Below are 26,332 nucleotides of genomic sequence, written 5' to 3' on the forward strand. Positions count from 1 at the left end.
TGCTCTTGGAAAACCCATGGCTGCTTCTTGACACATGATCCCCACTGGAGTTTTATGGTTATCTGCTTCTTTGAGTGTTGTCTGGACCACTGGCTCCAGAGGCCAGAACCACATTTATGTTTCTGTTTTCTGACCTTAGTATTCCTGGTTCATAGCACAACATTACAGATGCTAGGTTGTAAACAGTGGTTGGATAAATGAATAAATGGACGGATGCATGGGTGGGTGGGTGAGTGGATGGAGGAATGGTGGATGGATGGGTGGATGGAGGAATGGGGGATGGATGGGTGGATGGAGGAATGGTAGATGGGTGGATGGGTGGGTGGATGGATGGATGGGTGGATGGAGGAATGGTGGATGGATGGGTGGATGGAGGAATGGTAGATGGGTGGATAGATGGGTGGATGGAGGAATGGTGGATGGATGGGTGGATGGATGGAGGAATGGTGGATGGATGGAGGAAGGGTAGATGGGTGGATGGATGGGTGGATGGAGGAATGGTGGATGGATGGGTGGATGGATGGAGGAATGGTGGATGGATGGATGGATGGATGGATGGGTGGATGGATGGATGGGTGGATGGGTGGATGGATGGAGGAATGGTGGATGGATGGATGGGTGGGTGGGTGGTTGGGTGGATGGATGGGTGGATGGATGGATGGGTGGATGGAGGAATGGTGGATGGATGGGTGGATGGAGGAATGGTGGATGGATGGGTGGATAGGAGAATGGATGAGTAGACAGATGGGTAATAGGAGGAGTCACTCAGCAAGTCCTGGGAAAGAGACACAGGTTCGTATTTTATCAAGTAGAGAAAATGCCACCATCACGGTGAGGGCCAAAGAAGAACATGAAGGATTGTTAGGTACTGTTCTTTGCTGAGAATTTGGGAAGAAGCTGCTAGATTAACTGCCTTCATTGTCCTGGATCTTGGCAGCAGCTGGAGACTCTGTTCCCACCAACTCTCCTACCCTGGAGAAGCATTGAACCTTTAGCACACAGCTCCCACCTCACTGCCCCCGCCCCACCCACTAAGACAGAACCGGTTACCCTGGCTTTCATCCCAAGCTACCTGCTAAGCTAGAGCTACCCGCTCTAGAAAATGCTGTCAAGTCTCAGAGTAGCACATGGTGTGTGATCTGGCTGATTCTAAAAATAGACCTGTGTGTGATCTGGCAGTTCCTGTGGGCAAAGGGCATGAAGGGTGGGTCTCCCATCCCTCCTGGACTTTCTATACCTGTCCCTGAACAGGGTGTTTCTTCCTAAAATGCCAGCCCAGATGTGTCCCACCAACAGACACTCTTCTTTCTCCCCGTTACTACCAATTCCCTGAACGTCTCTTGGGTCAATTACTTGGAAGTCTAGAGTTGTTTGCTCCTGCTAAAGAAAGTGCTTCCATTGTCTGCATAAGGAACTGATCTTAGCAACAGAACAGATGACTTCAGAGCAAGAAAAACAGAAGCATTAAGACCATCCACCAATTAAAACATTAGAAGCACATCTCTAAGATGTCAAGGAGGAGTGGGGTTTGGGGGGGCAGGGGGGCAGGGAGTGGGCAGAGGAACCACCCACCCTTGGGCTATCAGCTGGGCTGCAGGTAAGGGCCCAGCGGCTCAGGCAGTGTCGCCGACTTGCCCTGAGCTGGGAACCCGGCCCCGTCAATCAGAGCAATCCTGAGAATCTCCTCAGGCCCACGAGTTCAGGGAAGCTGGTCCAGGGATGAGCATCAGTCCATTCCAAACAACACCTTCTGCCATTTAAGCAAGAGTGGGTGGAGCAAATTCCCCTGCCCTCTGCGAAGTCTGCATTCTCTCATCTGTGACTGCTGATGGGAGGCAGGAGTCCCTGTGCCCAGACCCCTGCTTCAGGGAAGTGTGCCAGTTCCCTCCAAGGGAGGAGATGGGAGAATTGAAGGAAGATAGTCAGCTAGTAATTCTGGGACCACCCAGGGAGACACCAGCTCTGCCTGGACTAGCTTTGACTTGGGGCAAGCGACAGCTTTCAGAGCCTCCATTTGCTTAGCTGTGAAAAGAGTGGTGGGGGGCCACCGGCACTGGATTTCCCACCTCCCCAAAAGTCCAAGCACAGTGAGTACACGCATGCACGAACTAGTGCAAGTGGTTCCCAGAAGGAACCAGCACGGGGAGAGGACAGCCAGGCCTCGCTGGACACATGAACATGAGGATCTGGGAGGCTACAGGAAGGAGGTCCTGGGGCCGAGAGGCTGAGAGACGGCTACTTAATGTCTCTGAACCATAGCTCCTTCCTGTGCAAAATCCAGCTTAGGGTCAAGGGAAAACCGGCAAAGCATCTGAGACGGAGCTGCCCCGAGTGCAGACAGCAAGGTAGGCCATTCAGAGCCCTGAGCTGAGGATTTCCACTTCCTACTGGAGAGACAGAGGGACCAACGCGTGGGGAGGTGGGAGGTACGGGGCAGGAAAGACGGCCAGGAAGGTATCTTGGGGGCCTCTTCCCGTTCCCCTGTGATCCCTCCCACTTGCTTACCACCTGGGCATACCACCCCCTCATGCCCTGCTCCGCCTCGGCCCACCTCTCCCTTCCTTGGCTTCCAGGAAGCTCCCTCCACGTCCTCAGCCCCTCCTTGACACATCCTCGCCTGCTCACCTCCTTGGCCTCACGGACCCTGACGAGGAAGGCCCGCAGCTCCAGTGTCTCCACGAAGAGCGCCCGGCACACGGCCTGGTAGTGGGCCTGCGCGCCCCGGGGGTCGGTCAGGCGGGCCGCGCAGAGCCGCATGGCCTGGGCAAAGGTGCGCACAGCGCGAGGGCCGCCCTCGGCCTCCTCTTCCTCCTCCGGGCCCCCATAGCCCTCATCGGCAGCCCCACAGCTGCTGTCCTCACAGTCATTGTTGGCCATGAGGTCGATGAGCCGCTCCAGCTGCGGGCTGAGCTCTCTCTCCTCGCTGTCGTCCAGACCCCAGTCCAGCGCACGGTAAATGGCAAAGCCCAGTGACTGCACCATCTGCAGGACAGGGGCCCAGAGTGTCATGGGGAAGGGGGGAAAGGGGGCAACCTGCAAAGGACCCAGCCAGGAGAGGAACAGCCGCCCCATGAATTACAAGACAACCTCCCCGAGATGAGAGCAAGCTGCCCATCCAGAGGGCGTATATTGTGAGACAACCAAACATGTCACGGAATGGACAAGATGCTTTCCAAACAGCACGACCACCGTGGAAAACAGTTCCTATTGGAACTGTTTTGGAAACTATTGGAACCGTGGAAAACTTCCTGGCAAGTTCCTATGGTCAAACATGCTTTCACCACATGAAGAGAGGGCAACTCCTCTCCCGAGTATCTAACCAACAAAAAAGAAAGACATACAACCGCACAGGACTTGACCTGGAATGCCCATAGTGCCCAAACCTGGAATGTCCAAATGTCTTCAACTGGTAGATGATAAACAAAGGGGACCCATCCTTACCGTGGGATACCAGGCAGCAGGGCAAAGGGTCAAACTCATGCACTCCTCTTACACACACAGTGAACACAGAGCAACGAAGCCAAAGTGCATGTTTCTGTTTATCTAAAACTCTTGGCAAGACAAAGCTAATCTACAGCCATAAAAAGAAGGTCACGGGCGCCTGGGTGGCTCAGTTGGTGATGCGACTGCCTTCGGCTCAGGTCATGATCCTGGAGTCCCTGGATCGAGTCCGCATCGGGCTCCCTGCTCGGCAGGGAGTCTGCTTCTCCCTCTGACCCTCCCCCATCTCATGTGCTCTCTCTCATTCTCTCTCTCTCAAATAAATAAATAAAATCTTTAAAAAAAAAAAAAGAAGGTCAGTGGGTAAAAGCTGGGGGTTGAGGCAGAGATTGGAAGGAGCACAGGAGCTCACTGAATATAAAGCGTATCCCAATAAATGTGATTTAAAAAGACAGACAACTGAATTAAACGTTAGCTTTTAATGTCATGTAAGAGCGTATTTTAAATCAGAGGAGAAAGACTAGCATGTTGCAATCGTTAACTACATAGGATAGAGTGCAGACGCCTGAACTCCTAAGAAATGACATCCTCTCCCTTAAAAATATTTTAAACTCCATGTAAATTTCAACATATGTAAATTTAATCTGAAAAAGAAAAAGGAGCGGCACCTGAGTGGGGGCGGGGAGTGGGTGGGGTCCCCAGGGTCACAGTGGCTGATGGAGCCCAGCCAGGCACGGGGCCTACAATGCTGTCATTTACTTTACCTATGCTTGAAATTCTCCATGAGCACTTCTTTTAAAAGCGTATTAGCTTATTAAAACTCCGAGTTTGGCAATAGAGAGACCTCTTAACTCAGCATTTCTCAACTTTAGTTGGCAGAGAACCCTATTTTCATGGACTGCCATTAACAACTGGGGAGCCCGCGTTCTCCAGAGGACGTCTGCGAAATACCGCGGCTCCGCTCGTGTATCTGCCTAAGTGCCATCGGCGTCTGACGTGCCCTGCTCGCAGGAATGCAGTCCTGAGAAGGTCAGGGAAGAGGCTCGTGCAGGGAGCAGAGGGGTAAGGACAAGCACGTGGACTCTGCTTCTAGCTTGCTCGGCTTTCACATTTCGACATTTCCCCTTTATGTCAACGATACAAAATGACGGTAGCTCTTCTCACGTCATCAACTGCTCTGAGCCCTTTGCCAGTAACTGCAGGACTGCCCAACCCCAGGGCTAACCTCTGGATTCCAGGCAGAGGAGGAGGCAAAGCCGAAGGTCACCAGACCACAGCTGCCAGCGGCAGGGCCGACTCGGGACCTGGGTCCGCCCACAGCCTGTGCTCTAAGCCGTGTGCCGAGGTGGGAGGCCACTGCGTGGAGGATGGAACCACACCCTCACCTTCCACCCCCAAGTCCGCCTGGCCTGGGGGATGGGGCAAGCCCCTGGTCTCTCCCCTCATTTCCTACAGCGGCAGCCCAGGGGGACTAGCCTGAGCAGAGCTGAAGGAGGATACGGAGAAAGTCAGTGCTGGGCAGGGGACAGGCGCAAAGACAGCCTTCTCTATCCTGCAGAAACGCCTTACAACACACCCTGAGCCTGGAGGGGGCCAGCGCGGGGAGAGGGGTGGGCCTGGTAAAAAGGGCAAGGCTCTAACAGAGCGAAGTTCCAGCCTGGAGTCAACAAAACCCCAGTCCACCCTTGGAGGCGGTCTTATCTCTGCTTTAGGCAGGCAAGGGTCACAACCCCAAATCATGAGTCAGAGGGCACAGGGCCAGGTGGAGTCCCCTGTGGCAGTGGGATCCCCATCAGGGCTACTGGGCTGGCAAGAACCACGGTCCACACAAATTCCCACTGATTCTTCCGTGGCCCAGAGGCAGATGCTAGGAAGGAGATGGTGGGAGAGGCTCGTGCCCACTCTCTAGTCCACAGCCACTGCTGACCCAGGGGCGCTCTGCCCTGGTCTCTCCATGGAGACCACTCTGCCGCATGGGGCAGGGCAGACAAAGGGGCCCAGAAGGCCAGCACATCACAGAGCGGCACCCCAATCCACCCACGCCTCTCCCTCTCCCTCCTGGTAGCTGCCTAAGCTAGCACCGCATTGGTGAAAGGGTTAACTCCAACAGGAGCCTCTTATCTGATGGCTGCTCGGTTAAAAGCTTCTCTGTGCTCCAGCCCAGACATTGGAAACTCCCTGAAAGGCAAAGAGCCCTTGCTTTCCCATCAGGAAAAATCTGGGCAGCCAGCCAGTCTCAGAACCTCCAGCCCTACCTGCCCACAGCGTTTCGGGAACTGAACAGGCTCACAGTAGCCCAGCTTGGGGGTCAGCCTGCTAGCTGAAGGGCCTCCGGGAGAAGGGGCTGAGACTGCAGGACGTGGTCAGCGAGGGGCCGGCAGCAAGAATCCGGGTTAGCACGACAAGTGGCCTCCTACCACAGTTCCTGGGGTGGGGCTCTGGGCACAAGAGTCCAGATTGGACCCCCACAAACAAAGCTCCTTAAAAATACTTTCAGAATTGCTAACAGGCCTCCTTTGGAATGGTAGGTGGTGGACGCACGTTCACTTGGGGACTCTTCAGACTCACTGTCTGAAAGGCAGGGGAACGTTCCTGGGCTTTGGGTAAACAAAGTATCCAGAGTACTCTGCCAGCAATGGAAATGAGTCTTGAAAACAAGACTGTTCTTTTTTCCCCCAAAGCAAATTACGGAAACCAATATATGGCAATAGGACCAGCACCCAGCTCTGCACAATCGTAGGCAGGGTGCTGCTGGGAAGGGTACCTTATCACTGACATTAGCGAGAACTGCCAGCATGTGGTAATAAGAAAACGCAGAAAAACTGTGGGATGATTTTATTATTGTTTTTTAATTCTCCACAACAGACACTATGGCCTGTGACCAGCCCACTACCCTTGGCATAACGCTGTGTTTAATAAATAAATACATACTTGCATAAAGCTTTCTTAAAGGCAGTGGAATGATCAACATTAAATTCAGGACAAATTCCCGGGGGCAGATGGATGGGACAGGGAGACACAGGTCCTACTGGTGAGATTTGAATTGCGGGTGACGTGGGGACTCGTGGACATCGGTCACCGGCTGGCTTTCCTGTTTGCCCGTCAGCCCCACTCCCTGACTGATGCTTTGCGCCCGGGGGGGCCAACCCCACAGACCATGTCACCTTTGCTCCCTCCCTCTGGTCAGTGGGAGGCAACACCAGGAGCTTGGGGGCGGCAGAGGAGAAGGAGGTGGGGAGCCATCGCAACCCCCCCCGCCCCCGCCTTCAGCTCTCCAAGGCCTGCCAGGTTCTGCACACCCCGGTGGGCTCTCTGTCCTCACCTGCCCACTCTCTTCATCACGTCCTTTCAACTAAGCCCTTTGACTATGTTATCTGTGTCCTAACTTGTGGAAACAATGGTGTAACTTTATATGCTTTTTAATTGACATGACATGACACATACTAGTTTTAATGTGTATCAAGTAAACTTAAAAATTATTTTAAAGGTACCTGGGCTTCTGAGCTGGTTGGTGACAACACCATCGTTGTGGACTCTGCAAGAGGAGATAACAGGCAGTCAAGACATACCTCAGCAGCCTCAGGCCCTGGCAAATAGGGCCACCCATCTACCTCCCCTCTCAGGAACACACAGCGTATCCCCCAAAGGCTCCAGTGGAACACCAGAAAGCTTAGACAGGTCGACCTGCCAGTCACTTGGATGGACATCCAGGTGCAATGCCAGGAGACTGATGCAGCACCTGCCCACACCCCACACAGCAGTCACACCCCACAGTGACCACTCGGGGGGTCCCCTGGGGAAGCATGGTTGGTGCTAGAGTAAAGAGGGAATAAGGAACGAGCAGGTCAGTTAAGTCTTGTCCGCAGGAAAGCCCTCATGGTCTGTAATTCACAGCCTGAAGCCATGTGCCCCCAAATCACAGCAGAGTCAAATGAGAAACCCAGGCTCAAAGGCAACCACAGATTCTGCTCTGGAGTTCCCAAGAGCTGAGCTGGGAAAGTCAGCATCTGGCCACCACCTGTAGATTCGGACATCTGCCCCCAGACTGCCAGAGCCTCCATCAGAGAATCAGAGTCTCTGGGTTGAAGCCCAGGTGCTAAATTAGGTACGAGGCATTTTATTATGTTTGTTAGTAAACATGGTACTGAATTAACATGTTCGTAAGTGCTCACTCGTTGTAACCCATATACAACCCAGAAGGTAGGTGGTTTTGCTACCCATTTCACAGACGAAGAAACAGGTATCACAGCTAGTAAGTGGTGGTGCCAGGTGAGGCCAGGCCAGGGGACCCTAGAATCTGCTCCAGCTGCTCCCCACACCACCCCCCAGGTCTGCCAAGCTGCCAGGCTGCAGGAGACCAGGAGACCCACTATTGCTAACCCTTCCTTGAATTAAGCATGCAGCTAGGACCTCTGCTAGGGGGTGAACTTGACTTGCCTTAACTTCTTTTTGGAACGAGGTAGGTATAAAAAAAACATAAAACATGACATCTCTGCTAAGTGAACCTGCTAACTCTGCAAATATTTCCAAAATGCCATTAAGAGCTAGGGAGATTGCCAAAGATAAAGGGCGTTTGTGTTGGGCTGATCCATTAAAATAATGGAAAACAATCCACTCCCAACATCAGTGAAGCTGAAAGGGGGCAGCAAGTGGTAGCCTGTGGCCCGTGTTCAATCAAAGTTTGCAGCGGATGCATCGAGGCAACGGGAAGAAGAAACCAGACTCAGGACAAAGGTGCTCCCTGGAAGCGGCCAGTGTCCTGAGTTATCCTGAGGACCGAGAAGCCAGCCTGCAGTGCCCTTTATCGACTGAGCACCATGCAGTGCTCTGGTCAGGGCAAAGCCTGCTGGCTGGAATCATGTTAATGCCTATGTCCCTGGTTTAAATAGTCCATATGTTAACAAAAATAAGTGTTCATTAATCTAACTGTATTTTAAGTTGCAAGGGCTTGGGGAGTCTTTGGGTTTTGAGGAGCAAGCTGCCCCTTGTGGGCAGAAACTGTGCCCAGCTCTTTGCTACAAAACTAACAAATGACTTATTATGGGTTCAACCTACAATCACCTCATGCAAGTGGTTACTGATGACTTCCTCTTTGTAGACAAGGAAACTGAGGCTCTGGCAGGTGGAGAAAATAACACAAAACCACACAGCCCATCAGTGACGGAGCCGGGGCCCCCAGCAAGCCCGCTGACCCACCCAGAGCCTCTCGGCTTAACTTCCTGCAGCTACAGTAACCTGCTTGCCAGGGGCGGGGTGTCCCAGAGCATTGTGCAAACTACCTTCTGTGTACTTAAAAAACTGTCTTGGAGCGAAAGCAGAGAGACCCAAACAGAAGCGGATGGAGGCAGCTTGGACAGAAGCATTCTCACTAGGCCATCAGGTCACATTGAGGTGGGGCTGCAAGCAGGACACCCGGTCTCCGGGATGCTGCCCCTCCACGGGGGGCTTCTCTCTGCCTGCAAGGAAGAACATCCTTGCCAGGATGTACTGGGAAAGAAAAGTCACTGTGATGTCTTGTGCATAAGATAACAAATGAGGAGAAATCAAGATGCTAGGAAGTTTCCTTGGAAATGATCCTGTGTCCTGGTAGTAAAAGATCAAAGACGATCTGGAGGACCTTGCAGGCCGGAGCTCCCGCAGGAAGTGCTTCTCCCTGCCCAGCAGGTGGGGAGGGTGGTAGGCGGAGAGCTCTCGGACAGCCTCACCCCTCTGTGCCTGGGTGGGGAGCACAGAGAAGGAGGAGTGTAGTTCAGATCCCTACCTGCCTGTGGTCATGACCTTGAGGGTCTTGCGTCTCTGGCCTCCTTTTCTCACCCACAGATGGAGATTACGCCCGCCTAAGCTAACCACCTCAAAGGACAAGTGAGGGAGCGGATGCAGACACTTCTTAGGGCACGGTATCCTGTGAGGATGTGGACAGCCGTGATCACCATGATGACGACGGCAATGGGGCCACCAGGACCTCCCGACTACGCTCAGACCACAGGCACTGTGACTCTCTTTAGGCTTGGGGGTCAGGACAGAGAATGGCCATGGAAGAGCCAAGGAGTCCCCTCTTCAGCCTCCCAGAAGGAGACCACGCACATGTGGGGGGCACTGGCTACCCTAGGCTCCCCCAGGTCCTTAATTACCAACAAGGAATGCAGACCACAAAGGGTGGGGTCCTGGCTTGAGCCCCGGGGCTCCTGCCTTTCTACATCTCAGGCTGAATTCTCAGGAACACCCATGTGGCTCAACAGCGGGGTGGACAGACCGAGGCCCTTGCGGGGCCCCCACTCAGTGCTGGCGGGAAATGGCAACAACCCCAAGGAAGGCAACCTGCAACGCCTATCAAAATGACACCCCTGCTTGTCTTGATTCAGCAGGTCTGCTTAGGTGTGCCCGCGTGGCATGACCGCCGAGACCACGCACGGAGGTGCCCTTCCTAACAGTGACCTGCCAGACACGCATATACCCACTGAAGTTACATGCGGACATCCGCACACGGTGCACTGGGCAGCCCCTCGAGGGAGGTGTCCTCTGTAACGAGACAGTCGGAGCTCCTCAGTAAGGGGAGAACAGAGGGCAGCCCCCGCCATGCCGGTATACAGAAAACACATACACTAAGCTCCTCCTCGTGTGAGAAGCCTGGCAGGAGACTCCAGCTGTTTCCCTCTACACTTTCTGAATCTGGAACGTGTAGTATGGCATCGAGAAATCAGCTTACGGGAGAGTGTGAGAGTGAGCAAGCACGCAGCATCCACTGGCCCTCCTTCAGTCCCGGGCACACAGACTTAGAAGCAACGCGATGACTTCCCAAGCCTCCTTGGAGTCCTCTGACAGAACGGTATCCCCTACCACCCAGGTGACTGTAAAGATTCAACAGACAGGGGCACCCAGCTGGAGCCAGCTGTAGGGCATGCGACGCATGATCTCAGGTTTGTGAGTTCAAGCCCCATGTTGTAGGGGGCACAGCTGACTTAAAAATAAATTTTTTAGAAAAACCCCAAAACGAAAACCATGTAGTATCTGGCACCTACTAAACGCTTCAATAAATGCTTGTTTCATTGTCAAGAAGCAATTTCAAAACTTAAGTAATGTCTTCGCTCAAGCATCGGTCTCTAGAAAGGAGCCGGTGGCAAACCCAAGCGAAGAGGGAAATGCCTGCTCACAGCTGGGGAGTTGTGTGTGTGTTCAGCAAACAGAGCTCTGTGGGGTGGGGGCCCCCGGTGTGTGTGGCGTGATCCTCCTCCATCTCACTTCCACCCATCTCCACAGGCTACGGCTGACGTCAAGCTGCTTCTCCATAAACTCAGTAGTCACCCGCAGGGTGCGGCTTCCTCCCCTGCAAGAGCCTAGGACCACCATGACTCACATCGGTTCCGGGGGGACCCGAGTCGAGGAAATGTGTGTTGGCCAGAGGGCTCCCCTTACTCCAAGCAATCATGCTGTTAACTGTCCACCTTCTCACCAAGCTCTGGCAAGAGAAAGGCCAGTGCTCCTCTCTTCCTCACCCCGTGCCTGTCAGGGTGACCTGGGGGTTATGACCCCACTGACGGTCACCGCCGACAGGGGCAGCCCTGAAAGGGCTGGTGCATTACCTCTGAGGCACTCCCCACCGCGGGGCTAAGGATGGCTCACGTCAAGTTCCCGAGTACTTCTGCCCATGTCACGCAGTCCCCACTGTTGGCCCACAGTGCAGCCAGAGAGGGTGATGAACTTGCTCAAGGTCACCTGGCTGAGATCCAGCCCACAGACAGCCTGGCTCTGAAGCCAACACCCAGACCGTGAGTCGTCTCCGTCACTGACCATGCCAGCCACCTGAAGATGGAATAAGTCCTGGCCCTGGAGGGGTTTCCACCAGGAAGTGGGGGACCCCTTCTTAGGTGTGGTATGGGGAATCCACACACGGCAGCCTGACGGTCCTGGAGTGGGTCCTGGAACAGAAGCATCAGCATCGTTGGGAACTTGGCAGAAATGCAGATTCTCAGGACCACCGCGGACCTGAGCAGAATCAGGTTCATTGCAGGGGACCCAGCAATCCAAGAATCTGTTCAACACGCCCACCAGTGGACTCAAGGGTGAGAACAGCCCCGGTAAAGCATTAGGTGGAGCTCTAGTTCCAGAATCCTCGTTCTGAAGTTGCTGATGGGTGGAATCGGGTGTAGGAACAGGGTCCATTCTACCTGTGTGACTCTTCCGCTCCATGACGGGCAGAACGGTGACCCCCGGCCTGTTCTAATCCAGGACCTGTGGACGCATCATGCTACACTGCATGCAAGGGGACCTGGGGTAGCACATGGAAGTGAAGTTGCTAATAGCCGACCTTAAGGCAAAGAGGTTATCCTGCATCTCTGACCTCTCCAGGTGTAACAGAACACACGTGCGTTGTTTTGAGCAGGGAATTTGTGTAACCTGCTCACAGCAGCCACAGGAAGCTCTTACACCCTGTAAACTGCTGTGCCTTGTCTCCTCGAGTAGACCAGACACTGAACAGGTGGGGATTCCAGGCAGGCTCCCTCCTCGACTGGGTCCTCACTGGAGGCCGAACTCCCTCTGAGGAGTCGACCAGGATCAGAGTGAAACCCTAGCACCTTCCTGCAGCTGATACTCACTGGCATGGTTGAAACGGCCACACCCCAAGACCATACCAACCACGGTCACAATGCTTCCTTTGTGGGAGCCACTCAAGTGCTTCTGACCCCACAGGTCACCCTCTGGTGCCCAATTAAAAAGACAGCAGACAGAGAACCTCTTCTTTGTGAAGACCTCAGTGGTGGGGGCTGGGGTGGGGGTGACCCGGGCCCTGAAGGTGGCAGAGACGCCGGGGCTGCATCCCTCATGAGCCAGTCTCAAGGGTACACAGGGACCCTGAGGACACCTTCTCCACTGTTGCAGCCTCCCCCAAAGGCACAGGGCAGAACCTGCAAACAGCCGGGTGGGCATCGGGCTGCAGGCCGTACAGGCTAAGCTTATCCCGGTCATCGGTGACAGCCAACGCGTCACCGGCACTCAAAGACATCCGGATAGAGAACACGGCGGTGAGATAATCTCTGTTCAGAGGTGAGAGGAAATCGGGAATGCTATCTACAAACACCTGGCTCACACAGTCACACCCACACGCAGAGGCCGGAACCTCACCCTGCCCACTTGCCTCTGCCCCACCCAGGGCCACTGGAGTGTGTGGGTGTTTCCGTGCATGATGTTTTACATCATCGAGAAATGTGCATGGGGACCCTGGCCAAGCGCACTCTGCAGGGCTCGCTCCTGTTCCTCACGCGGGAGCCTAGAATTCTGTGACTGTGCATTCACGTGAATCTGGAGGTGCTGCTTCCTACGGCGGGTCCGGCTGAGGTGCATACAGGAGGGGACAACTGTTGCACTTCCATGGCCCCAAGAGCTCCCCCATGCCAGGTAGGTCCCAAGGCTTAACACAGCCTAGGGGGTAGGTGCTTTTATCCTCCCATTTCACAGAGAAGAGTCACAAGTCACTTCCCAAGGCCAGGCTGAGGGTGGGGACAGGGCTGGAGCCCAGCTGAGTCCACACTTGCAGCCCTGCCCCCACCTTCGCACCAGGTGCGGGATGCTTGCTTTGGGAACCTCAGTTTTCTCATCTGTGCAATGAGGATCCTAACAGTGTTGCAAGACATAAGCAAGAGTGGGCCCAGCCCTGCCCAGCACATTCCTGCAAGAGCCCAAAAAGGTCAGCTGCTGTCTCCCTGGATTGTAAAGTCCCTGGGTGGCTTGGCTTCATCTCCACACTACGTCTTGACTGGGTGACCCTCACAAGGTGCAACAAAAAGCAAAAAGAGCCCCAGAACGCCAAGGATCCCCACGTGACGGCAAGGATGGATAGCACCAGCAGCGCTGGGGAGGAGTCAAGAAGCCAGAACAAAAACCACATGGGCGGGACCTGATGGAAAGAAAATGTTTTAACCAGAAATATTCTGTGAGGAGGCCTGCCAGGAGGGAAATATTCTCTGCTCCAGAAGCAGGATTTCATCTTTCCAACCAGCTCTCACTTCTGCCCAGCCTGTCAGGGGACACCATCCCTGCACATTCACCTGTGTGGAGAGCCATTTAAAAACACCGGCAAGCTAAAAACAATCCCCAGTCACTCAGAAGGGGACCTCCCCATGAGGCCCACCAAGTCCAGATGAACCCCTGGAGCCCACAGGACTAGCAGGGCCTCCCAGAGCACCAGTGGCCCAGAGCCATTCCTGGTGGCCGTGGACCCCACCTCAGCTCCTGGGAGAAGGCACGCTGGGCCGGGAGACCTGAAAGAACATCTCCAGCGGGGGACAGGCAGCCCATGTGCACGCGTGGGGTACCTCAGAGAGACCACCAGAGGCAGGGGCATCATGCACGCGCACGTGTGTGTGCGCACGCAGGTGTGTATGTGTGCATCCACGTGTCTGTGTGCGTGTGTGTGTGCATGTGTGTGTTGTATGCCTGTAGGTCTGTGCGGGCATCCACGTGTGTATTGTGTGAGTCTGTGCACACACACACACTTCCTGGGCCCGGGGCTCTGTCCTGATGCTCCTTCACTAGTCCCGACCTGTCCCCGGGCATGTGCTCCCATCACTGCAGTCTAGGGAGGAGGAACGGGCCACTGGTGAGATGCCAAAGCCCGCTCCTGAGCATTGCTGTTTCTCCAGCTACTGAGCTGAGGTGAGAAAGAATTCTGGGCCCCATGGAGCTCATGACACAGGATGACACCATCCAATACAGGACGGACTATATTAATCATTTCTGTGTCTGAAACTCAGGGCTGAAAATGCGTGGAGTCTGTGCAGCGGTGGGCCGCTTAAAGAGCCTTACCCTGCTTACAGGTGCCAGGGCTTTGGGGGTCATGGGGGCAGCTGGCCTCTGAACTCCACGCAGAAGGAGGAGCAGGAAGGGGCTGGAGGGACAGGGAGGGCCCGGTCGGCAGATCACGTGAGGCACCCAAGCTGAAGAGCAGGGCCTGTGAAAAGCTGTAGCATCAAGCCTTACAAAGAAAAAAATCAGAAAAGTGGGGCAGTGTGTGAATTAGCATAAGCAGAACGGGCAAGGTGGGAGGTGATGAGCTCACCCCCATCTCAGACACATCTTTGCCAACACTCATGCCTAGACTTGGCCTGTCCGTGGGGGTTTCCTTGAAATGCTTCATCAGCAGTCGTAGGCCAGAAAGGCAGGTGGTCTTTCCATCAAGGGGACAGCCAAACACTGCATTGGGGAGCAGTCATTCTCCTGGGGTGAACTGCCCAGGAGGGCATCAAGGGGACAAATGCCACTGAAAGCACCCCAGGGTCACTGGATCACTGACCCAGCTGCGTTCAGGGAATTAGCTTCGCCTCAGGGAACAGCTGGGCACAGGCATTCACTGTGATGTCCAACTGAGTTTCTCTCCTAATTAAAAAAAAAAAAAAAAGTAACCCTGTCCCCATCAAGAGGTTTTAATAATGGCCTCTTAAAAATAACTTCACAGGGCGCCTGGGTGGCTCAGTCGGTTGAGCGACTGCCTTCAGCTCAGGTCATGATCCTGGAGTCCCTGGATCGAGTCCCGCATCGGGCTTCTTGCTCGGCAGGGAGTCTGCTTCGTCCTCTGACCCTATCCCTTCTCAGGTGTTCTCTCTCTCTCAAATAAATAAATAAAATCTTTAAAAAAAAATAACTTCACATTTTAACACATTTTCTCCACTTAAAAAAAAGGTGGGGGGCTTCCAGCAACTACAAAGTCTTCAGACTAAAGGTTAGGACTTTTTCCCCACTTAGCTGGAAAAAGGGAGAGGTACCACACCTTGTATACTACGATATTAATCATTCCCCCAAAGGTGGCTTAGTTTTGTTGATTTCTTTAAAGTTATTTTATTTTATTTTAAAGATTTTATTTATTTATTTGACAGGGAAAGACAGTGAGAGAGGGAACAGAAGCAGGGGGAGTGGGAGAGGGAGAAGCAGGCCCCCCGCTGAGCAGGGAGCCCCACGTGGGGCTCCATCCCAGGACCCTGGGATCATGACCTGAGCCAAAGGCAGATGCTTAACGACTGAGCCACCCAGGCGCCCCTCTTTAAAGTTATTTTAAACATTTATTTAATGCTAGATTTACCAGAACTTTGTACTGAGGGCCCACGTGAGGCAATGTTAATGATCCAGATTTTCCTGATTGCTATTCACAGCAAGAAATAAACACATACCCTTCGTGAATTCACCACTCATTTAAGTCCCAGAGAAATGCTGGGTTAGCCGCAGCTGAGAGACTAAAGTTTCAGCTGACTCATGAAAGCTTGACAGCTTAAGTTCAGCGTAATCTATTTTTCTTAGTCTTTATTTTTTTAAGTAGGCTCCACGCCCTGCATGGAACCCAAATGAGAAGCTTGAACTCAGAACCCTGAGATCAAGACCTGAGCTGAGATCAAGAGTCACCTCACCCACTGAGCCACCCAGGCGCCCTATTTTTCTTAATCTTTAAAGAGACAGCAAGTCATAAACCTCTTCCACCTTTATGAGACATGTTTATGAACAGAAACCAAAGATCGTATTCAATGAAAAATGGAATTGGGCTCCCTCGTGTCCTGGACTAGTAAGTCCCCTAGAATGGCCACGTGTGAGCTTTAAACCCCAGCCTGGATTCCCAACTGGGCTGTGGGCATGCAGGCAGGAGAAGGAGGAAATAGGAGTCCAATCCCTGGGGACTGGAGAGAACCTGGTGACCACCAACATGAAGGATAGCCGTCAAGGTGCATTTTGGAGAGTACCAATAAGGTGTGACTCCCCCACAGTTAGAGTGATGCAGGGGCCCTTAGTTCTAACCAGCTATCACTCTGTGCCTCAATTTTCCCATCTTTAAAATCAGAGGGTCTGACCAGGCAGGCCCCTACAGTCCTATCCCACTCCGTGGTGCAAGGAGCCAGGTCCTGGGTCACATTGTTATCTCCAGGGATGGGGATGGACACAGGGAGGAGAAAACCTCTTTGTGAACATGCAGCATCTAGGCCCCCCAGGGGAAATACTCTCAGCCCCACCTGTGAAGACCTTGCACACAGCCATCAAGAGTATGAGGCTGGGGGTGCCTGGGTGACTCAGTCGTTAAGCGTCTACGTTCGGCTCAGGTCATCATCCCCGGGGTCCTGGGATCGAGCCCCGCATCGGGCTCCCTGCTCCATGGGAAGCCTGCTTCTCCCTCTCCCACCCCCCCTGCTTGTGTTCCCTCTCTCGCCGTGTCTCTCTCTGTCAAATAAATAAATAAAATCTTAAAAAAAAAAAGAGTATGAGGCTGAATCCAAATCCTCTTTCTGTGTGACTCTGGACAAGCCTGAGCCTCAGCTTAACCGAGTATAAAATGGGAATGATACCATTTAAGTACCAACTCTTATTATTTTCACCTATCAAATATGTTGGTGCTCTTTGGGTGAAATACAGAAACGTGCAAATGTCTTGTAGCAGAGTTGTAGACAGAGAAAGGAGCTGGTCACAGGGGTGAGAAGCACTCTGTGGAGAAATACAGTGATGGTCCCTGGCGGGTTCAGCAGACCCTCCCTGTCACCACGGCAGCTGTGGCTTCTCTGTCCCGCTCCTTCCCTGTCCTCCATGAAGCCGGCCCATGAGGACCTCTCCAAACCCACGGCTCTCAGGGCTGGAGAAGGCCCAGCTCTCCGCCCAGCTCTCCACCAGCACACATAGCCGGCCTTTGTGCTTCCCCACAGGGTATCAGTTTTTGGGTTAATATCACCAAATGCTCCAGACTAGCACTCCAGCTCTCCAGGAAAGAAAACACTTTTTTTTTCCCCTAAGAAAGAGCATAAAAATCACTTAAACTCACTATTTTCAGTAGACTTCGGTATCTTTCAAGGGATTAATTGTTCGTTCTTGATGATTAAGAGCAGAAAAACCAAGCAGGCAATCCCCTAAACTTTACACATTCTCCTTACTATTAAACCCAGGCAACTGGTGAATTTGCAGGGATTCCAAGGGAGACACAGCCCCCTCCTCCCACCCGCATTCCCACAAAAAAAACCTTCTAGAGGACACTTGTTCCCTTCCAGCCAAAGGCATCTGCAGTTACCAGTGCACCAAGCATTTCTCACCATGAATCACAAAAGACGGAGGGCTACACACCCCCAAAGCAGAAGGAACTAGCCCCAGGTGGGGAGAACTGGATATAGGAGACAGAGAATTGGGTCTACTGAAGGTACTCAGCCATCAAAAACCAAAATCCTTCTCCCCAGAGGAAAACCTGCCCAACTGCAGGCAGCCGACTGACAGCAGCCGGCCGAGACGACGTTGAGATATGGATGGTCAGGGTTAGAAGGGCTCAGGAAAGGGAGGGGGTATCCCAGGCCGGGTGAGAAAGAGAAGGATGGGGAGAAGCATGGGACTTCCCGGTCGAGCAGAGCCAGGGTGTGGAATGGTTGCCGGTTCCAGGAAGGGAGGAGGGTGCAGAATGGGGGCTCCGGGTCGAGCGGAGGGAGGGTGCCGAAGCAGAGGACCGAGGAGGAGAGGAAGGAGAGGAGGGAGAGGAGGGAAGAGGAAGAAAGAGGGAGGAAGAGGAAGGAGAGGAGGGAGAGGAGGGAGAGGAGGGAAGAGGAGGGAAGAGGAAGAAAGAGGGAGGAAGAGGAAGGAGAGGAGGGAGAGGAGGGAAGAGGAAGAAAGAGGGAGGAAGAGGAAGGAGAGGAGGGAGAGGAGGAAGAGGAGGGAGAGGAGGGAGAGGAGGGAAGAGGAGGGAAGAGGAAGAAGAGGGAGAGGAGCAACGGGAAGGACGGGAAGGACGCGAAGGACGGGAGGGTCGCCACCGCCCCCCACCCCCACCCCCGCCGCGGCCCGCGCGCCCGGCCACACCCCCGCGCGGCCGCGGGCCCTCACCCGCGGCGCCGGGCTCCCGCCGCGCGCTGACCGAGCCGTCCCGGCGCAGGAGGATGTCCGCCGTGTCCCGGATGCGCCGCCCGCCGCCCGGCGCGCCCCGCAGCCCGCGGCAGCCCTGGAAGCACACGGCCCACGCCTGCTCCTCGTTGATGGGCTGCTCGTACGCCTTCAGCACCTCCTCCAGGGACAGCTCCCACGGCTCGGGCCGCCCCGCGCCCCCGGCCCGCTCCCCAGCGGCCGCGTCGCCGCCGGAGCTGCCGGCCCGGGCCATGGCCGCCCCATTATCGCCTCCTGCGCGCCCGGCCGGTTTCCATAACAGCCGCGCCGGGGCGGCCGACGCACCCGCCGAGCGCGGGGGGCGGGTCCCGCGCCGCCGGCCGCTGCTTTGTCATCCTCGGGCGGCCCCGCCCCGCGGAGCGGCCGCAGGTGAGGGTGGGGCTGGCGAAGGAGGGACGGGGGGGCGGGGGGACGGAGGGGGGAGGGGAGGGTGCTGGGGGCGCAGAGCAGGGGGCGGGGGGGCGGGGAGGCGGGTGGTGAGGGAAGCTGGGAAGGCGAGGGGCGAGCCAAGGGCCAGGACCAGGCGGAGTGGGAGAGGTGCGGGTTCGTGGGGAGAAGAAGGCGGGGGCGGGGTGCTGCGCAGAGCCAGGTGGGTGAGGGGCGCAGGGCGGGAGAGGAAGGTTGGGGGGAGGTTGGGGGAGCGCAGAGCCGGGGCCAAATGGAGGCGCGCTCCCGAGTCTCTCTTACGCATTTGTAAGCCGACATCCAGCCGAAGACACTGCAGTCATTGGGGGACCTCAGGCACTTTTGAGGCTGGAATGCGAGGGGGAGTCAAGAGGCCTGTGAACCCACCCCCCACCCCCCACACATCTGACTTTGGTTCGGAGGAGCAGATACCTGCAGTGGCCTCTGTGGGAGACCGGCTGGCAAGGTGACCTCAAGAGGTCACTTACCATAGGGTAACGTGAGCCAGGGAACCCTGCGCTATGAACACTTGATAAAGGACCCTGTCCAGCAGGAGACCCACGTCTGAATTAAATGCTCGAGTGTCTCCAGGAAAAACAAGGAGCGGCGTAATTCACCTATGTTCATGCAACGCCCCTTTGAATGAGCCTTCATTCCAGGCCAGCTCACTCACGGGAGGGGCGGCAATCAGGCACACGGGGAACTTTATTCTGGCAAATCCTAAGACCTTTTGAGCCATAGCTGTATCAGGTGAGGATAGCAGGGCCAGAATGCAACCGGAAAGTAAATGTCAGTGAGGCAGTTGGTCCCAAGCCTGGAGCCCTGGGAAGGGGGGAAGGCTCCACGGAGGGAGATTCTGTGACTGGTTTAAGGACGTTCCCTAGTGATTCTGAACAGCGGAGTATAGAAACCACAACAAGGTGACAACTTCGCCTTGGGGAGGGGGGATGAGGACTGGGTGTAGGCTGTCACCTGAGGCCCTAGTGTCAGATCATCCCATCTGGATTGTTAATCTTCAATCAGAAAGGAGTTTGATAAAGATGAACTGTGCCAAAAGTCTTTACGTTCAGTAGCTGGGCAACTATCAGTTCTCCAAGTTTATACAGCCAAAAGAAATACAGCATTTGGTGCTTTGTGGAAGGAAAACGGAGGCTGGGGGTGGGGGAGATATGCTATGTTCTGAATAAATTGTGCAAAGAACCTAGGACTCAGGTTAATCTTCTGTCAGGTCTTTACTCCTTACCCCCCCCCCAAACCCCCGCCCCGTGGTTATCAATTGAGGTAAGTGAGAAATTTCAAATTTCAAGGTCTGCCTTAGGACAATAGCAGCAAGAAACCTTCTGTGCAGAGTCTTATTTATGGAGAAACAATCCCATCGACACAGTGGTTTAGGGAAGTCCCTGACTCAGTCACACAGTGCCAGGTGTATGTGATCTGGGAACTGTCCTCCCCCAGCATAGTGAGGTTATTCCTGATGGACCCACACAAGGGATGTTTTCTGCTTTCAGATTCCAGGAGAAGGACTTCCATTCACAACACCTCTGGTCATGTAGGTCTTCAGAAACTAGGGTCATTGCTGCCACTGTAGGCTGGTTCACCCCTCCACTCCTGGGTGGCGGGAGCATCCTGAGGACCATCACCATAATTGGAAGCTGGTTAGGTTGTAGCAAGAAGCTGGAACCTTCCCTATTCTTCAAGGATCTCAAATTTCCCTAATTGACCCCATGGTTGCAGGATCCCATTTGATGAGGGGGCTTTTGGGGTGATGCCTCACACCTGGCTGACCAGTGCCCTTGAGTTCACCTGTGTAAGAGGATCATCGCTTTTCTGATCTGGCCTTGATCATTTCCTCGGGGATCCCTGTGCACTTTCCAAGACATCAGCCAGCAAAATTCAGAACACAGAGGTTTTACTGAAAATTATAAAAGTTAGGTTCTACTTATTTCATTTTTGTTCCTTTTTTTCTTAAGTAATTTATTTTTAAATTCTAAGATTTACAATGCTTTGATTATGCAAAATAGAATAAGGGAAATTAAACCAAATCAGTACACCAAAAGAGTACTTATCTCTTGACATCTGAAGCTTTGTCCCCTTAGCCATGACCAAAATGAGGAAGCAAAAGCAACAGTCAGCTCTCTAGATGTTCATAGAAACTATCTTTTATCCTCCTAGGTCATTTACCCACCCATCCTCGCAGAAAGTGTCGGATGAGACATAGCAATGGGCCTACGGTGAGGAAGAAGCCTGACATGGCCTCAGGGTGGTGGTAGCAGTGAGCAGGATTCCAAGCTGGAGACCAGGAGCCGAAGAGCTGCTTCTTTTTTTTTTTAAGATTTTATTTATTCATAAGAGACAGAGAGAGAAAGAGAGAGAGGCAGAGGGAGAGGGAGAATCAGGTTCCCCGATGAGCGGGGAGCCCCATGCGGGACTCGATCCCAGGACCCTGAGACCACGACCCGAGCCGAAGGCAGATGCTTAATCATCTGAGCCACCCAGGCGCCCTGAAGAGCTGCTTTTAAACCAGGAATCAGATATGAGGCATGAATCCCCTAGAAGAGAAACCTGATCAACTTTTCCCAGGGCTCTAGGCAGCAGCAACTAGATGCAACTGGCTTCTGACCTGGTTAGTGGGAAGTCTAGGTCCAGTGACAATACTACCTGTTAGTCACAAGTCAAAGTCAAGACAACCATTTCCTTCCTGTGGAAGAGTACCAAGCTCAACCCATACTTTTGATTAAAAAGTCTAGTGAGGGGGCGCCTGGGTGGCTCAGTGGTTAAGCATCTGCCTTCGGGCTCCCTGCTCTGCGGGAAGCCTGCTTCTCCCTCTCCCACTCCCCCTGCTTGTGTTCCCTCTCTCACTGTGTCTCTCTCTGTCAAGTAAATAAATAAAAATTTAAAAAAAATCCTTTTTAATTGCTCACAGTGTTGTCCGGGCGATGCCTTTGGTGATGCAACCAAACCCTACTGCTGAGCAGATCTGTCCCTCCCCACCGGTTTCCCTTGCACCTTTGACGACTGCAGACTTGTCTTTATGGCCTTGGATAAAACTCCCCATAGCAAAATTGCTGGGTCAAGACCACACATACACTACTATTTGCCTTTTATATTTTGGCCATATATGGTCTTTACCCAGTGAAAATTCAGGTATGCTGTGTCCCAGACCCAGCGGCTTCACTGATGAGCCCCTGATTCAGGGGCTTGCAAGCTCCCTTAGGACATCCTGGGATTCTAGGATACAGAATATTAAAACTATGTTTATTCGACAGATTCAAGGGTCAAGGTTTGATAACATCCCTTTTTATTGCTTTACTCAGGAAATTCATTACAAGAACAGGCCTTTCCCTCTTCCCTCTCTTTTTTCACGCTGAGCACATGGTGCTAAGGAACGTGGTGGGTGCTGCTACTTTGGGGGCACAGTCTGCTCAGTGCTGGGCACCAGCAGCTTTACCCCCGTAGGGTTAAATGGTAGCCCCCAGAAAGATCTGGCCATGTCCTGACCTGGGATCTGTGAATGTGACCAACTTTATTTGGAAATAGGGTCTTTGCAGATGCAATTAGGTAAGGATGTTGAGATGAGCTGGTCCTGGATTATCTAGATGGGCCCGAATCCAGTGACAGGTGCCCCTTCATTCACCGCTCTACTCCTATCAGTTAGAACACTATCTAGCACATAGAAACGGATCCATATAAACACTTGTTCAATTGAATTTTTTTTTTAAAAATCTGTCATTCAATTTTACCCTAATAAGAGAAATGGAAGTTAAGCCACTCTTCACCCATCAAAGATTCAAAATTTTAATCATACGCTGTGAGCTTAGGAAAATAGACACCCTTCAACATTACCAGTGGGCAAGTAAAGTGGTCCAGCTTCTATGAGGGTTGCTTTAATAATACTTATCAAAATAATGAACTTATAGGTCCTTCAACCCAGTAAGTCTGTTTCCTAGAATTTATACTGAGCACATATAAAAGCCTAAGTGTCAACTCCACAGTGTCCGAGGTACTTGGGACGGCAGCAGTTAAGCCAACGAAATCCCGCATCATGGAGTCTATGCTATGTCTGAGGTTATTCAGTCGAGACTGGAAACAACCTACATGCCCACCAGGTGGGGAGATTATGGTGCCCCCACAAAGGGCTATGCATTGTACAGAAGGATGCAAAACCTCCACACACTGATATAATCCCCCCACACACCCTGAGGAGTGACAAAGCAGAACACAGGACAGGTGTCCGACAAGCCTCTTTCTGTGTGAAAAGGAGATGTGTATGTTTGTAATAGGCATCCAGAATTTCTGGAAGTCCCAGTACAAGACCAGTCACAGTGACTGTCTCTGGGGTCAATGTGTAGTGGAAGGTTTCTCAATTGATACCTTTTCGTACCTTTGAACATCAAACCAGTCAAATTAGTCAACACCCATTTGCACAGTTATTTCTATATTTTTACAAAGCTCAGGCCCAACGCAGGCCTTTGAGGCTCATCCCAACATCAAGATTAGTTGTCAGCTGTGATGTAAAACGTCCTTTACTCCAGGCTGTGAGGGAGACGTGGTACAAGAGAGAGGATCATACAGCAGCTAGTGTCTGAGTAATACATTTGCAAAGTCCTGGACTCATGTTGAACCATCCTGCATTGCCTGTTCAACCGGAAATCAATTCAGACTTTGTAAATGACCTCAAATGTCTCCAGTGGGAAGCAAACAGTGTCCTCAGGTATGTCCTCTACTCCTGATCTCCTCTCCCTGTCCTGTACCACACAGAACAGCCCCGTCTGCTGCCCTCTCCACTTTCCATAACTTCCTAGCGTTCCCTCTTGTTATCTTGGCCGAGCTCTGGAACTTTGGTGTCCCATCCCGTACTCTGGATTTCCTCCTCCTGCTCTCTCCCTTTGTTCAGGCTCAGCTATATTTAGCCTCTGTGTCTTGAAGGAATACCCAGTCCCAGGGCCCTTCCTTGGAACTGTCCTGAGCTCCCTTTCAGAGATCAAGCACAGCCTGGCTCTATCTGGCATCCCTTGGGATTCATGGCCTTCATCATTATCCCAAAATAAACCTAACATACAAAACCATGGCCTCTTGAGTTTCAGCTTTTCCTCCAGGACCCCTGAGCCCTGACTGGCTGCAAGGAGCATAACAAAGAGGGCATTCAGGGGCCTCTGAATCATGGCAACAGGGGGCCTGGTTGCTCACTGCCCTCGGTGTGCATGGGTCCCTTGAGAGAAGGCAACCTGCTTTCTAATCTGAAGTGGAATGAGTAAGGCGGGGGCAGAGAAAACCTCTGCATTCCATCACCACAGGTGAAATGGTTCTGCTTGTGCCTAGGGGAGTAGATGGGCCTCTGATCTCAAATTGTCTTTGTTCTTAAACCCAATTGCCCACGTACCTGACTTGCTCTGAACTTTATCTCAAAACGCTCAGAGCACTCTTATGATGTCATCCTGGACCGCAGAGCCCTGTATTGCTCTCCTGGAATAATGTAACTATAGTCCACGGTACACTTGTGAATCCATCCCTGACTCATGGTTTTGACCCCCAGGAGCCTAAAATTAGGACTCTCTAGCTTCTGTGTCTGCAAAGATGCTCAGAGGTATAATTCCTAGAGCTTTTTATTTTTTTATTTTTTAAAGATTTTATTTATTTATTTGACAGAGAGGGAACACAAGCAGGGGGAGTGGGAGAGGGAGAAGCAGGCTTCCCGCTGAGAAGGGAGCTCGATATGGGGCTTGAACCCAGGACCCTGGGATCATGACCTGAGCCGAAGGCAGATGCTTAATGACTGAGCCACCCAGGTGTCCCTTCTAGAGCTTTTTAATCTATGGCCAACTGCAGTTATGAGCCACCCACCCCTCCGATTGCATTTGCCACGGTATGGGCATGATCTATATATGGTCTCCTCAAAGCATCAAACACAGACCATGGGGAAAAACAACATAACCCGTGGGGCTCCTGGCTCACATTCTGCTCTCTCTCTCTTACCCACCTCTAGATACCATGTTTCCTTGTGTGCTGTTTCCACTAAGAAGGGTTGGGGAGGGACCTGGGTGGGTTTTGCAAGGGTCCTTCTCAGGCAGAAGGAATCAATGCCCAGGGCTCACCAAATATGTGTGAACAATTGGCCTACACCATAAGATGAATATTTAGGGAGCATCTTTGCTAATGTGATAAATTGATGAAGTAATTCTCCAATTCCAAGCACTGGCATTAGTCAATGTATCCAACATTTCTATCCTGTCCCCGAGCACAGCAGCCTATACTGACCGGCGATGTCCCTTCCCCAGGATTCCAAATCTCCTGGAAATGAAGTATAAAGAATGTGTTTTTAGGAGTAAGCTGCAGGTGATCTCAGAACTATAGAAATGACCTTCATCCAAAGCTTTCCAAGTTGAGTTAATGATTGATCCCAATCATTTTTTTTTAAAGATTTTATTTATTTATTTGACAGACACAGCGAGAGAGGGAACTCAAGCAGGGGGAGTGGGAGAGGGAGAAGCAGGCTTCCCGCCGAGCAGGGAGCCCAATGCGGGGCTCGATCCCAGGACCCTGGGACCATGACCTGAGCCGAACGCGGACGCTCAACGACTGAGCCACCCAGGCGCCCCAGTTAAAAAGGATTTAAGAGGGGGTAACATCTCTATTACCAGAGATGTCCGTGAGTTATCGTGGACAGAAAACACAGGGTATAAAGCAGCAATTTAAAAAAAGTATTGCTGGAGTGCCTGGGTGACTCGGTTGGTTAAGCGTCTCTTGGTTTCGGCTCGGATCATGATCTCAGGGTCGTGGGATCTGGCCCCAAGTCGGTCTCTGTGCTCGACGGGGAGTCTATTTCTCTCTCTCTCTCTCTCCCTCTGCCCCTCCCCACGCATTTCTCTCTCTCTCAAATAAATAAATAAATAAATCTTAAAAAAAAAAAACCCTATTTGCAAAGCAGAAAACTTTCTTGAAACATATGCAGTAGGGGCCCCTGGGTGGCTCAGTTGGTTAAGCATCTGCCTTCAGCTCAGGTCATGGTCCCAGGGTCCTGGGATCGAATCCCACATCAGGCTCCCTGCTCAGTGGGGAGCATGCTTCTCCCTCTCCCTCTGCTCTCTCTCTCTGACAAATTAATAAATAAAATCTTAAAGAAAAGAAAAGACAGATGTCTAGTAAAACATTAATGGTTGTTGTGCCAGGGTGTGACTGTGGGCAAGTCAGTGTTTCTCTGCACCTTCCATGTCATTTGTCAATTACTTTTGTAATTGTGGGGGAGCCTCCTTTCCGTGTCTGAAACAAAGAAGATCTCACATCTCCTTCCTGTGCTGTGTCTAAGAAGCATGAGCGGAGGTCTGCTCTGGAGGTTGCAATGTTAGGGGTCTGCATTTACGTTGAGAAGTGGGAAGGGTTCAACCTTCTGGGCTGCAGTGAGCGAGGGTGACTCCCAGTCCCTCTTCCTGTTTTCCTGGGTATCACTTCTGATACTGGAGGCCTGCGGGGTCCCCATCCTCCACGCAGGGGCCTGACGCAATTTTCAGTATTAGTTGAATGTTTTCTTCTGCTGAATCAGCTCCCTTCCCTGTTTTGGGTTTAGCTAAATTCTGTGTCTTTGCAGTACAAAATGGGCCCTTGGCTACCA

General features: G+C 52.7%; 1 protein-coding gene across 5 annotated transcripts in view; it reads right to left on the bottom strand.

Annotated features, from left to right (window-relative positions):
* The window catches only part of SPIRE2 (spire type actin nucleation factor 2), a 34,009-nt gene extending 15,335 nt beyond the window's left edge, over positions 1-18,674 (bottom strand). For 4 of the 5 annotated variants that reach the window (XR_010408171.1, XM_045890517.3, XM_064581102.1 and 1 more), the window contains exons 1-3: positions 18,265-18,674; positions 6,933-6,976; positions 2,626-2,982 (exon numbers count right to left, since the gene is read on the bottom strand). Coding sequence is in view for 4 of the 5 variants with exons in the window: in XM_045890517.3 (XP_045746473.1) it covers positions 2,626-2,982; positions 6,933-6,976; positions 18,265-18,535 (672 nt within the window). In the remaining variant the exon portion in view is untranslated. The remainder of the gene's footprint in view (positions 1-2,625; positions 2,983-6,932; positions 6,977-18,264) is intronic. The other variant, XM_064581103.1, reaches the window with a different exon arrangement.
* Positions 18,675-26,332: the final 7,658 nt, after the last annotated feature.

The sequence above is a fragment of the Mirounga angustirostris genome, unplaced genomic scaffold, assembly GCF_029215605.1.
Source record: "Mirounga angustirostris isolate CCGP_5_RB_7025 unplaced genomic scaffold, mMirAng1.0.hap1 SCAF_16, whole genome shotgun sequence".
Classification (NCBI taxonomy): Eukaryota; Metazoa; Chordata; class Mammalia; order Carnivora; family Phocidae; genus Mirounga; species Mirounga angustirostris.